A 12,825-nucleotide genomic window follows, 5' to 3' on the forward strand; every position below is an offset into this window, starting at 1 on the left:
CCCGGGGGGGGGGGTCGTTTTCGACCTGGAGGGATGTGGGCAGTGGAGTGCCCCAGGGCGCAGTCCTCGGGCCCGCACTGTTCAACATCTTCATCAGCAACATGGAGGTTAGCATGGAAAGCACGCTGTCCGAATTCGCTGATAACACAGATGTGGGGAGAAGTGGGCACACTGGAGGGAAGAGACACAATCCAGCTCGATCTAGACAGGTTGCAGAGGTGGGCAGATGAGAATAGCATGGAGGTCAATGCACACCAGTGCAAGGTGCCGGATCTAGGGAGAAGGAACCAGCAACACACCTCTAGGCTGGGGAACTCCCTTCTTGTCAACACGGCAGCAGAAAGGGATCTTGGAGTCATTGCTGACCAGCAGAAAATAAGTGAGGCTCTGTTCCCCCTGGGCACCATCTGGGATAACAAGGAGCAGCAGCCACAGATTGATTGAGAGCAGGTTCAGGCTTGATATCAGGAGACATTATTTTACAGTTAGGGCTGCCAGGCTCTGGAATGGACTCCCAAAGGAGGTGGTGCTCTCCCCTACCTTGGTGGTCTTCAAGAGGAGGTTGGATAGATAGCTGGCTGGGGTATTATGATCCCAGCACTCGTTCCTGCTCAGGGCAGGGGGTCAGACTTGATCTGTTCCCTTCTGACCCTAGAAACTATGAAATGTGGAGTGATATCTTTTATTAGACCAGCTGAATAGTTGGAAAAAAGCACTTTGCAAGCTTTCAGGCTTTTTTTCAACTGGGTAGTTGGAAAAAAGTTCTTTGCAAGCTTTTGAAAGCTTGCAGAGCGCTTTTTGCAACTACTCGGTTGGTTTAATAAAAGATATCATGTCTTACCCAAAGAATCTGGCCTGCCTATGTTCCTAGACCAACACAGTTTACAACCAAAAACCCAGCCAAAATCTGGAGTGAAGTTCATTGGAATGGATAACTATTTTTTGTACCAGGCTATAATGTGGCCACAGCCCTGTCAAACCACTGCGAGCTGACTAACGCTTTGCTTCACATCTGCGTGCTTAGAGTCCATGATATATGGATTGGCTTAGAAAATACAGTGCCATTTTTTTCCAGAAATATCTTTGGAACTAAAAGAGCGTGCATAGCTAAGAAAAGTCTTGAGATAAAACTACTGGGATGCAGGCTCTTAATCATATTCTTAAAGATAGTCCTGTAACAGAGGAGCGGTAACTGGCACGTACTTTGAGTGTGAGGGAGCTGAAGCTGGTATCACTAAATCAAGTAATAATCCAACCTCAGATTTTGGCCTGGGGGAGTACTAGTCACGATCATTTACTCTGTTTCGTAGTAACAGCTCATCACGGATTTAAAATAAATCAGTGTGTTGCAATGCAAAATGGGGCAGGCTTATACGCTTAGATCTGTATCTGTTGTGGTTGGAGGAACTATTTAAAAAATGGGGAAATCAGAGCAGAGGTACTGGGATGGCAGCAGAGAGGCATAATCGTTGCTCCTGGTTTCTAGTTCAGGCGTGATTTGTGTTTATGCACACATGGAGCTTCACAGCCCCGGTCTGCCCACGTACGGCATCAGCAGGCTGAGTGTTACCTCGGGGTCCCCGGGAAAGACAAAGGAGGGCAGAGACTGTTGCAATGTCGCCGCCTCCACCACTGCCCTCCTGTGTGAATTTTGGCCCGTTTAAGCTTTTTGGAATTTGCTGCAGACAAAAAATGGATTAGCAGCAGCATTTCCACTTCTGACCCGAGCTGTGGTGTCAGAGAGAAACGAATCGTGGCAGATGCCTTGGGTTTTTTTGTTTTAATTCTTATGATTTCATCTCTCTCTCTCTCTCTCTCTTTTCTCTCTCTCTCACACACACATTTTAAAATGCAGATGTAAGGGGGGGAAAAAAATGCAGGGAAGTTAGCCAGCCAAAATACTTGGGAAAACAGTTAGGAAGGCCAACCGTACCTTGTCATGCATCCACAGATGCATTTCAAGCAGGTCAAAAGAGGTGATCCTCCACCTCTGTGCAGCACTGGTCAGGCCGCAGTTGGAGTACTGCGTCCAGTTCTGGGCGCCGCACTTCAAGAGGGATGTGGACAGCATGGAGAGGGTCCAGAGGAGGCCACTCGCATGATCAGGGGACAGCAGGGCAGGCCCTATGAGGAGAGGTGACAGGACCTGAACCTGTTCAGCCTCCACAAGAGAAGGCTGAGGGGGGATCTTGTGGCCTGTTATAAACTAGTCAGGGGGGATCAGCGGGCATTGGGGGAGTCACTGTTCCCCCGAGCACTGCCAGGAGTGACCAGGAATAACAGTCACAAGCTGGCAGAGGGTAGGTTTAGGTTAGACATCAGGAGGCGCTGTTTCACAGTTAGGGCAGCTAGGATCTGGAACCAACTTCCAAGAGAGGTGGTGCAGGCTTCTACCCTGGGGGTTTTTAAGATGAGATTAGATGAACACCTTGCTGGGGTCGTTTGACCCCAGTACTCTTTCCTGCCATGGCAGGGGGTCGGGCTAGATGATCTTCTTAGGTCCCTTCCGACCCTAGAAACTATGAAACTAATACATTTCTATGAAAGGCAGTTGTGTTTCTGTTTGTTGAAATGGCATTCTTCTGCCTCTCTCTCTAACGGCGTGCTCTTTATGATCAAAGATTATTTTTAATGCAATCAATAGATGAGTGTAATTTCCTGGCTGAGATCTAACCTCAGCATCAGACATGAGGCTTGTAAATCGTGTCATGGTCTGTTAGTTGAGTAACATTCACAAGTTAGTTATTCAGTCTGCCTCCCTGGGCCATCGGTGCCAAGCGTGGCTATGGTTATGTATTAGGTGCAAGTGTCAACGTTTCTGCAAGGCGTTTCTCCCTGGGGACAGCACTGCTGTGTTTCTCTGCTCGGATGACAGCTGACCCTCTATGCTGCAAAATGATTGGCAGTGGGCCCTGTCCTGCACTTGGTTGAGCAACCCTTCAGCTGGAGTTACATAAAGTGAGGATTAGCAGCTTTGGTTCCCCGTGGAGTAACAGACATCACAGGACCTGGGAATAAATCCTGCATGACATGGGCAATGGAGAGGATGCTTTAAGCTGAAGATCAAGCTCCTCTTCAGCCTGGAGATCCCAGCCTTATGTTGTGCCATCATCCTGGACCAGGTAGCAGGGCTCCAAACCCAGCTTATTCCCTTAGGAAGTGTAGCTGTGGGGAACAGTGAACCGGGGTGTTGGGAGGCCACTGCTGTACAACGAGGCACCGCGGAGAGTGGAGTGGATGTGAAGGCAGAGCACTTAACGTGCCGCAATCACTGTCCTCTTCAGGCGGGCAAAGGTTGACCTGTACGTGGGCAAAGGTTGACCTGTGCACCTAGGAGCTGCCATGGGGATATTGAATCTGCAGAAACCTGTTGGCATAGGAGTGAGACACAGGTATTTTGTTCTGCTGACTGCTTGCGTAGCCTGAGTCTTGTGTCGTCGCTGGGATTTGAACACAAGGTGACTATGTCTGGTTTGGCGTATGGGCCCTAATTGTGATGGCCTCTGACTTTCCCTAGCAGGAGAAAGTTCCTTCCAGCCTTTCCCTTTCTATCCCAGCATGGAAATAGAGTCTGGGGGTGGAAAATGAAGGGTGGGATCTGGAGCTCAAGGTTGCATCGCCTGGGGCTGACTTAAGGTATTTGGGGATGAGTAACACTGAAAAAGTGGGGACGAGGGTAAACCCTAGCTCTCATCAGACCTCTTGCAGAGGTTTGTCAAGTGGATAATTCTGCAGACGTTGCTAAAACTCCCCCTAGGTTTCCTAAGGTCTTGGTGACTGATGGCTGAGATGAAGCAAACAGACCCTGGCGGGCTGGAAAAAGCTGGGTACCTCAGCAGATTCTGCTTCCATTTCCATAGAGATGGCTCCATTTCTTTTTCTGCCAATCCAGCCACAGCAGCCATCTCGCTAGCTTTGTTGACACAGCATTAATTTGATGAATGGGTTGTGATTTGTCTAAATATTTGAGCGCGGTTTTGCTTTCGCTACGAGCATGTCAGCATTTTATTTGCAAACCCAGTTTTTCAATAAGTTTATCACTTGGCTGGTTAAAGGCCCTGTCCAGCCACGGCTGACTCATAATGAGTTGCACTCCTTCTCCGGAAACAGACTTAAAAATGATATCGGGAGGCAAGAAGTGCTGGCGTCCGTCAGCAGCTCTGTGGCGTTGTGCAAATAGTTTTATCTCTGCCTGGGTTTTCTCAGCAAAAATTCACTGGCCTGAGTGCAGGAGTTAGTAAGTGAAGTTTTTCGGCCTTTTTTATGCACGGAGTCGGGCGAGATCCTTGCAGCTCTGTGAAAAGGGAGGTTTTCCTCTCTTATAGGCACTGTCATGGGGATGAGCAACTTCCTATTCTAAAGTGGTTTTCTGAATGTAAGTATCATGATATATTCCTAGCAGTCAGTTCCCTCCAGTTAGGCTTATTTTTGTTTTTACGGTGGCTCCTGATTCCTGTAGGACGGCTTTGGTTGAGCAAGATGCTGTATGATTGTGCCTGAGACTGGGTGTGAAGCGAGTCAGGCAGTTTCCAGATGATATAGAAGAAATGCGTTACAGTGACAGTGGATATGCCGCAGTTCTTCACCACCTGCAGTACTCGGGAGGTTTTGCACGCAAGCATCCTTGTTAAATGCAGCCATCAGACAGGGTGACTCTAGCTAATCCCGTTATCCTCCCAAAAACTTTATGGGGAGAACTTTACACAAAACCCCCACCTGTTGTTGACCAGAGGGATTCCAGGAGCGCTTCGATGCCCGAGGAATATCCATTGACACAATAGTCATGCCAAAACATCCAGGGATTTAAAGCAGTGTACCATCAGAAAGCATTTGATTTCTTTCCAGACTCAGCTTGGTGATTAAGGCCATGCATAAGTCCTGTTGACTCTGCTGACCCTGCGTGGACTGATGAACCAGTGTCATATCTGATGCTGCTGTTAATAAGACAGAAAAAGGTGTTTGAAAGCAGCGCTTCAGACACTCCAGTTAGAGATTGAGAGGTCCAGCTACTACTTTACCCTCCAGTTGTGCACATAGGCATCGTTGTATAAATAACCTTGCACAAGAACGACCCGCTTGCATCAAGTGACTTGTGCTTTAGTGTTTGCAGGCCCAGGGCTGTTTCATCTCCCTGGGCTCAGGAACTGCAGAACAGGTGATCTGTGCACCCGTTGTTCAGAAATCCCTTCAGCCTCCAGAGGCAGCAGGAAGAGATGCTGGCAGATGGGGAAACTTAGATTCAATTTAATTTTCTTCCTCCTCCCTCAAGTGTCTGAGCATTGTGGCCCCGGAGTGTTGTCTTTTAACGTAAAGCTAGCATGGAGCACGTATCTGTATTAATGGGTTTTTAGATCCAGAAGGGAGTATTAGGATCATCTCCTGCAAGCTCCTGCCTAGCCCAGTTCTCCCAGGAACAGAGGGGAACGGTGTGCTGCAAGCACCCAAAAGCTTGGGCTAGGCACAAGATTCGTGTCTTTCTAAAAAGATCCCCCATCTCCTTCAAACACCTCCAGCAAATGAAGAAGGTGTCACTTCTCTGGGAGAGTGGCTGCAGCAGTTAATTACCCCAGTTATCTTATTTTCAATTAACATGAAGCATTTAACGTTCCTGCTTCTTGAAATGCTCACGTTCAGGATTGCAGGAGGATATTGCAATGGCACAGGTCTTTCCTTAACCAAAAAAAAAAATACCACTCCCTTATCTTTCTAGTCTGAAAATACCAGTATTTGGGTTTTGTATCTTTTCCAAGAGAGATTGGCATGCTGGTTTAGTTTAATGTCTTCATCAATGACCTGGAAGATGGGATGTGGTGCACCCTCAGCAACTTTGCAGATGACACCAAGCTGGGGGGAGCAGTAGATATGCTGGAGGACAGGGCTAGGATTCAGAGTGACCTCGACACACTGGAGGATTGGGCCAAAAGAAATCTCATGAGGTTCAACAAGGACAAGTGCAAAGTCCTGCACTGAGGACGGAGCAGTTCCCTGCAGCGGTGCAGGCTGGGGGTGACTGGCTGGGCAGCAGCTCTGCAGAAAAGGACCTGAATATGAGCCAGCAGCATGCCCTTGTTGCCAAGAAGGCTACCGGCATCCTGGGCTGCATGGGTAGGAGTGTTGCCAGCAGGTCAAGGGCAGTGATTCTTCCCTTCTTCTGCACTGGTGAAGCCACATCTGGAGTCCTGTGTCCAGCTGTGGGCCCCCGCTACAGAAAGGATGTGGACAAATTGGAGAGAGTCCAGCGGAGGGAAATGAAAATGGTTGGAGGGCTGGGGGACAGGACTGGTGAGGAGAGGCTGAGGGGACTGGGCTTATTCAGTCTGCAGAAGAGAAGACCGAGGGGGATTGAATAGCAGCCTTCACCTCCCCGCTGGGGGGCTGCAAAGAGGATGGAGCTGAACTGGTCTCAGTGGGGGCAGATGACAGGACAAGGAGCAATGGGCTCGTGTTACAGCAAGGGAAGTTGAGGTTGGATATTAGGAAAATCTTTCTCATGAGGAGGGTAGTAAAGCACTGGAACAGGTCACCCAGAGAGGTGGTGGACTCTCCATCCTTGGAGGTTTTTAAGACCTAGGTAGACAAAGCCTTGGCTGGGATGATGTAGCTGGGGCTGGTCCTGCTTTGAGCAGGGGTTGGATTGGATGTGACCCCCCTGAGGCCCCTTCATACCGTCATTGCCTCTGAGTCTATTAATTAAAATGTCTATGGGAGTTAACAGCATTTATAGTCCTCCCTGGAGAATGTGTTGTCCATGGATGCTTTGCCATCTGCTTCCCTGGGGTTAAGGTTTGCCCTGTTGTTCCTCAAGCTTTGTCCACTCTTGCCTGTATACTCAATCCAGCAAACAAGTCCTGGTAGAGGTGCAGCTTATGCCAACAAAGGAGTTATTTTTTGTCATGGTTGCTTATGCCAGTTCTCCAGACAGAATTAACCACATAGGCAACAGCATTAGTTTTGCCAGTAGCATTTGACACTCGCCCTTTGGCTAGTCGTGCTCCGTTGGTTAAGCGTGTGGAACAGGGCCGGGTCTGCTACTGCTGTTACTAAAATTGAAATAAATTCATTCTTCCACTAAAGTAGGTTAAGCACTCTGGTTTAAAGTCCAAATCAAAAATGACCACTCCACCTGCAAGTGGCAAAGCTACACCAGCAAAACTTACGTGAAGACCAGGTTTTTGGAGGAAATTGCAATGTGGAAAAAACACGTTGGGATGAGGAACGATCACTCATTAGTTTTAATTTGTCATTTTTAGTGACATATTTCCCCCTTTTTTCTGGTGTTGCATCTGGTCTTGAAGAGACTTGTATATATCCCTGTCTTTTGTCTCTTGTGCTGAAATGTTGTGGCTCCTACCTCTAGCCAGAAAATCAGATAAGTAATTTCCTCCCCCCACAACTAGCCCTGTTAATGCTGCTTTATGTTTCAGGATCAGCAAACAGGGAGTATTGTGCAGCTGGCATTGCCGTTGTCCTTTTCTCCATAAATCGCTTCTCCGGGAGTCTTCACCATTTAAGGATGCAAAAGTTTGAATCTGCTGCTTTGGCTGTATTGTTTGCAGAGCAGCGTGCTGCCGCACGTTTTGCGCTGGTTGCTGCTAAAGTCCAAGGGGCCCCAATTCGGGAAGGCATTTAAGCATGCCCTTAAAGTTAACGTAAAGTGGGGACTCCAAAGGGCTTTCCTAACCGGGTCCTGGGAGTTTCATAAGTAGGCTTGAATCAAACCCCTTGATTTTTATTGCCCTGGCATTTAAACAAATCTCTTCTTGCAGGTTTATGCAAATGGGGTTTAGGTGACAAAGCAATAGATAAAGTTGGTTTGTCAATTGTCCGTTTTCACTTGAATGCATTGTTTAAGAAGAAGCAAGCAAAGGACTGTGGGCTAAAGAGTAAGATAATATTCTTGCTGGCCTCCAGCCTCCGATGTATTGGTGTTCATTGGCTTTTGTCTTGTCCTCTTTTGCATGCAGCACTGTCGGTACGGGATGTGCGTTCCCAAAGAACGGGAGGCCCCCGTCACGGATGGAGCCTGGGGGTCCTGGAGTCCTTTCGGGACCTGCTCGAGAACCTGCGGCGGGGGTATAAAAACTGCAGTCCGCGAATGCAACAGGCCCGAGTAAGTACATGGGCAATGCATGCCCTGCTTTTCGATCTTCCTAAGCATCGCGTGAGAGACGTGGCCTGAGCAGACCAGAGTATCGAGCTGGCCACCAAGACCCTAGAGCTGATTGTGTGCGTGTATATATTTAGCTATTGCAATGCCTGAAGTATAGGCTACACCCTGCTCTCATGGACCTTGAGCCATTGCAGTTGCACCAGGAAAAGACTAGCCTGCCATTGTTGTGTGAACACATGCCGTGTGGGCCTTTAATAGTTCAGTGAGGGATGTGTGTTGAGACCAGTGTGTAAGAGCCTGGTGCATGTGAGCTTCAGAAGAGTAGGAGGAAGCAGAGAGAAATGTTGGCGCCCTTGGTTTCCAGGGCAGAGAGGTCCAGTCCAAGCTGCAGAAAGTGCTCTGTGTGTGCAAGGGCTGTGCCGTGACTGTCCCCGCTCCAGCTGGTGTCTCTGACTGGAGATTTCTCTGCCATTTCTCCCTGGTGGGGAAAAAGATGCCATGTAGGTGTTAGTGAGCCCAGAGTGCCATTTCTCCCCCTTTGCAGGGAGGGGAAACGCTAGCTGCATCTCTTTTTTTTTAACCTCTCCCCTTACCAGCTCCTGCCAGCTAGAGATCCTGTGCACTACTGGCACGGCCTCCAGAAATCTGCACCCTGTATTTAAAAATGTTTTCCGTAAGGACGCATGCAAAACAAAATCTTGGACCCTTGGAAATCACAGGGATTTTTTGCCCTCGACTTTGAATGGGATCAGCATGTTTCCTGCAAAATATTACTATTAACTTAAGTAATTGCTTTGAAAGCTGTCTCTTTACACCAGTGGCTCTGTGGGCTTCTGCCTTAGCTGTCTGCTCTCTGTCTTTGTTAACCTGGAGGAGTGCAAGAAAACCATGCCAGGTGAAGCAGAGGGAGGGAGCAGAGGGCAGTGGAGAGGATCCTGGCAGGCTGGTTGGTCGAAGGATGGGGTTTTGAAATAAAATGCCAGCCAGCACTTAGAGGCAGGGCTCGTTCGACTTCCTTGGCTCAGGTCTCAAAGAGCTTATTGCCAAGCAAATTGCCATTAGTGATGCATCGGTGTTGGTTTCTGCACCGCTTCATAAAATCGGCTGCAAGCCTTTTGAAGTCAGTGGTAGATGAGTGTTAATTGAGGAAGGGAGATTTTTATACCTGGGAGACCGGCATGAAAGCAGTGCAAGGAGGGGGGCAGCTTGGTTTGTGTGGCCAGACCTCAAAATAAAGGGAGAACTGAGGCTGAGGGGAGTAGGCATCAGCCAAGGAGTTCAGTGACTGCTGAGAAACCCCACAGGTGTGGCAAGTGTTTGCATTTCAGGGGGCATTGCTGCAGTGGGTCAGCAGGGGCCATATGGTCCCCTCTCACTTGGAGCATTGAGCAATGGAGAAACAGGACAGTTGTTTCCAGAGAAATCATAATTGCACACACAGAGGAACCACAGTGTTGTACACGTGGACAGTATTGGTGAAAGACGTTCCTGGCGTGTATAGCACCATCCATTTGGGTTGCGGCAGTTTGCAAGGAAACCACACGGGCCTAACGGAGGACTTGAATTTAATGCCTTGTGGGAAACATTGGTTAGTGGGTTCAGGTTTTCGTAAATGCCTAAGTGAGTTATGCTGTAAGCTCCTACCCAAGTCCTATTGGACTTGGGTGCTTTAACTGTCTTAGAGATGTATTTGGTAGCTGTGTTGGTCCAAGACAAAGAGAAATGCAAAAATCTACAATTCTTGGTTCAGAGATTGCAACCAACTGAGAAATTGCAAAAAAAATTATATTTTTCTGCAAGCTTTAAAGGTGGTCAAAAGCCCCTGTTTCCTACCTCTGGGGACTTTTTGCAATCTTTAACTTTCTCTGAGCCTGATGAAGGCTTGTGTGTGAGCCTAAAAGCTTACAGAAAAATAGAATTTATTTACTTTTGCAATTTCTCAGTTGGTCTAATGAAAGGTATCATCTCTGAACCAAGAGTCCTAGATTTTTGCATTTCTTAACTGTCTTATGCACTGTTGAAAATCTCAGTTTGAAAACAGCAAAGTGTGCTTATTCTCCTTCATTTCTTTCAAGGAGATGCAACCCTCTTGAGCCCAACCTGAATTGTGCACAGGGAGAAGTTCTGCCCCAGCGGGAAGATCCTTTGGCCATTTACATTTGATATCATGATGTGACCTCCCAGGCCCCCAGACTTTCTCCTAATCAGCAGATCTCTATAATGGTACAGATATGAGCAGAATCAAAACATTGTTGGAAGGAGTGAACTTATTGTCCGTTTCCTCTCCCCTTCTCTTTGAAACATTGGTTTTTCCCTAAAAAATTTTTTTTCTAAAATTTAAGAAAGAACTAGTCAGGCAGTTGTATCCTTGAAGCATGTTGACTAAATTTTTTTTTCTTACACCTTGGATAAAGAAGACAAGGCAGCCCAGGTACCTTAAGCCAGGGAATTTGGCTTTTTCTTCACAAAGTGTGCTAAATGTTGAAAAGTTTTTTGGTACAGTGGATTGAGGTTGGCATCTTCTAGGCTATGAAGCCGTATAGTGTGAAGAGCTGGGAGCCTCCCAGGTATAGCATTTCGAGTGATAAAAAGCCCATTTAGTCTTACTGGGAGCGGTGCTACTGCCTCTGCCTGTAATCGGCTCTGGCACTTACATAGATGAGCACTTTGTAGAAAGTTGTAAGGCTCTAAGATGGGAGCAGACTGTGTTTTTGACAGGCACTTAAAGGACTGTAGCAGCAAATCAAACCAGACCCTTCCTACAGAGACCTTTCACTTGGGAAATCAAGGTACAAATGAAGCCAACTGCTGCCATACATCACATATGGTGTCAGTACAGCTAACTCTGCATTGCAAAATGAGGTGTGGTTGTGATAATCATATGAAAAAGTGCAACTGTTAAGACATCAGCACTGGCGGCTCTCTTTTCATGAAAGGTCTCTGGCATTATTGCCAAATGTGGTTGTAGTCACGTCTCCATTTTTAGTATATCCCAAGACTATCCATGTGCAGGAACTGGCTTGGTGTGACATGCAAGCATGTCTGCAAACCAGTCTGTTGGGCCACTTACCTCCTGAGCAACTGGTTATGCAGTGCTTGGTTAAAAAGCTCCAGGTTAAAAGACGCATTAGCCTCTCCTACTGAAGCACAGGTAGTCTCTTTGCAAAGAAGCAATCGCCTATCTTTTACGGCCAGGTTTTCAAAGCGTGGCTTGCTCTTGTGTGCATGTCATCACTGCACAAATTATTGCACTTTCAGCTGAGTGCAGAAGCTCCAAGACAGACGGACACTAGGTTACACACACACACACACACACACACACACACACACACACACACACACACGGCAGAGCAGGGGTTTGTATAGAAAATTGCATGAGCACACCTGATCAGGGGGCCCATATGGAGAACATGACTCTCCTGGATAGATCCTGTTTTGATGCGTGTGAAATGAGCTGTAGTTCTGTGATCTACCCCTAGAAATGAAGTATTTGGTAAGGAAGATTCTCCTGGCAACATCTGGCTTGACCCCTGCAACACAGAACATGAAACCCAGTTTGTGCCAAGCATTATGACTGGGATTTTTAATAAGTTTCTTTCTGTTCGTCTGTGAGCAGACTTGCTGCTGAATCGCATGTGCTGCCACACTGTGATGTACATGTTCAAAAGCCTTTTGTGGGGGCAATTTGAGCACCACTGAGAATTGCTCAGGGAAGCTGTGTCACTAGTGTCGATGGCGGTGTGCTACATTACATGCGCACACCTACCCTTTTTTAAGCATGCTTCTGGACAGGGGGGTTGGATCCAGGTTTCTTTAACCAATCATAATGGCTTGGGTGCCTTGAATAAATGAAGCTTTATATTGACATCAAATATATTATATATTCAAAACAAGTTAGTGCGGGAGCAGGGTGACCTGAGGCATCCTGATCTAATAAGCCACGTACTGAAACTCTTGTATTTTTATGCCTTTGGGAGTGACTCGGCCAGGGCTGTATGTAGTACCCCAGTTGGACGCAGAATATTGTTAGAATGGAAATAGAGTTCATAATAGAAATTACCTGTGAAAAGAGATGCTTCTGGTATAGTGGGAGTGTACATACAATGGGGTGACCTCTGTAGCTTTGTGATGGCTAGGTATAAAAACTCTGGATCGCACTGGATGAGTCTCCAATGTGTCAGTGCTTCTTTGTGACACTGAAAATGTCACATGCAATTGGTGGGACTTCACGTTCTGTGAAACCGGGTCGTTTCTCAGGCGTAGGGTCAGAATGCCCTGTTTACTTAGATTTTGTGAAAAACAATATTAAGTCATTGAAGTTTTTAAAGAGCCTGAAAAATTGCCAGGATGGTTTAGGGCTAGTTTGAAATGTCAGAGTTATAAGTGTGCTTAAGCCTCAAATACTGGCTGAAGAGAAATTTTAATGACAAAGTTATGAAACTGGCACCTCCTGGCAAGATGGTAATTTTTTTTACAGCTCTTGGTTTACGGTTGCTTGATGAATGCAGCAGATTAAGTCTAATCAGAAGTTTCCCATCTAGGAAAGGAAAGTGGATAATTGTATATGGTCTGTAGACCTAGTTTGATCTGGTGGGGTACAACACGAATCCTGCATCCTTTTTGTTTACGACCATTGTAGAAAGAAGCACAAGTTCTCTTAATGAGATGTGTTCATAATTGAAGCATTGTGCTTAGTTAAAAAAAAAAAAAAAAAG

General features: G+C 47.0%; 1 protein-coding gene across 1 annotated transcript in view; it reads left to right on the forward strand.

Moving 5' to 3' along the window:
* Nucleotides 1-12,825, forward strand: part of ADAMTS9 (ADAM metallopeptidase with thrombospondin type 1 motif 9) — a 133,454-nt gene that overhangs the window by 33,051 nt on the left and 87,578 nt on the right. Inside the window, exon 11 of the mRNA XM_019504582.1 lies at nucleotides 7,965-8,110. Within this exon, the coding sequence (XP_019360127.1) occupies nucleotides 7,965-8,110 (146 nt within the window). The remainder of the gene's footprint in view (nucleotides 1-7,964; nucleotides 8,111-12,825) is intronic.

Source organism: Gavialis gangeticus, unplaced genomic scaffold, assembly GCF_001723915.1.
Source record: "Gavialis gangeticus isolate Ggan-Ray unplaced genomic scaffold, GavGan_comp1, whole genome shotgun sequence".
Lineage (NCBI taxonomy): Eukaryota > Metazoa > Chordata > Crocodylia > Gavialidae > Gavialis > Gavialis gangeticus.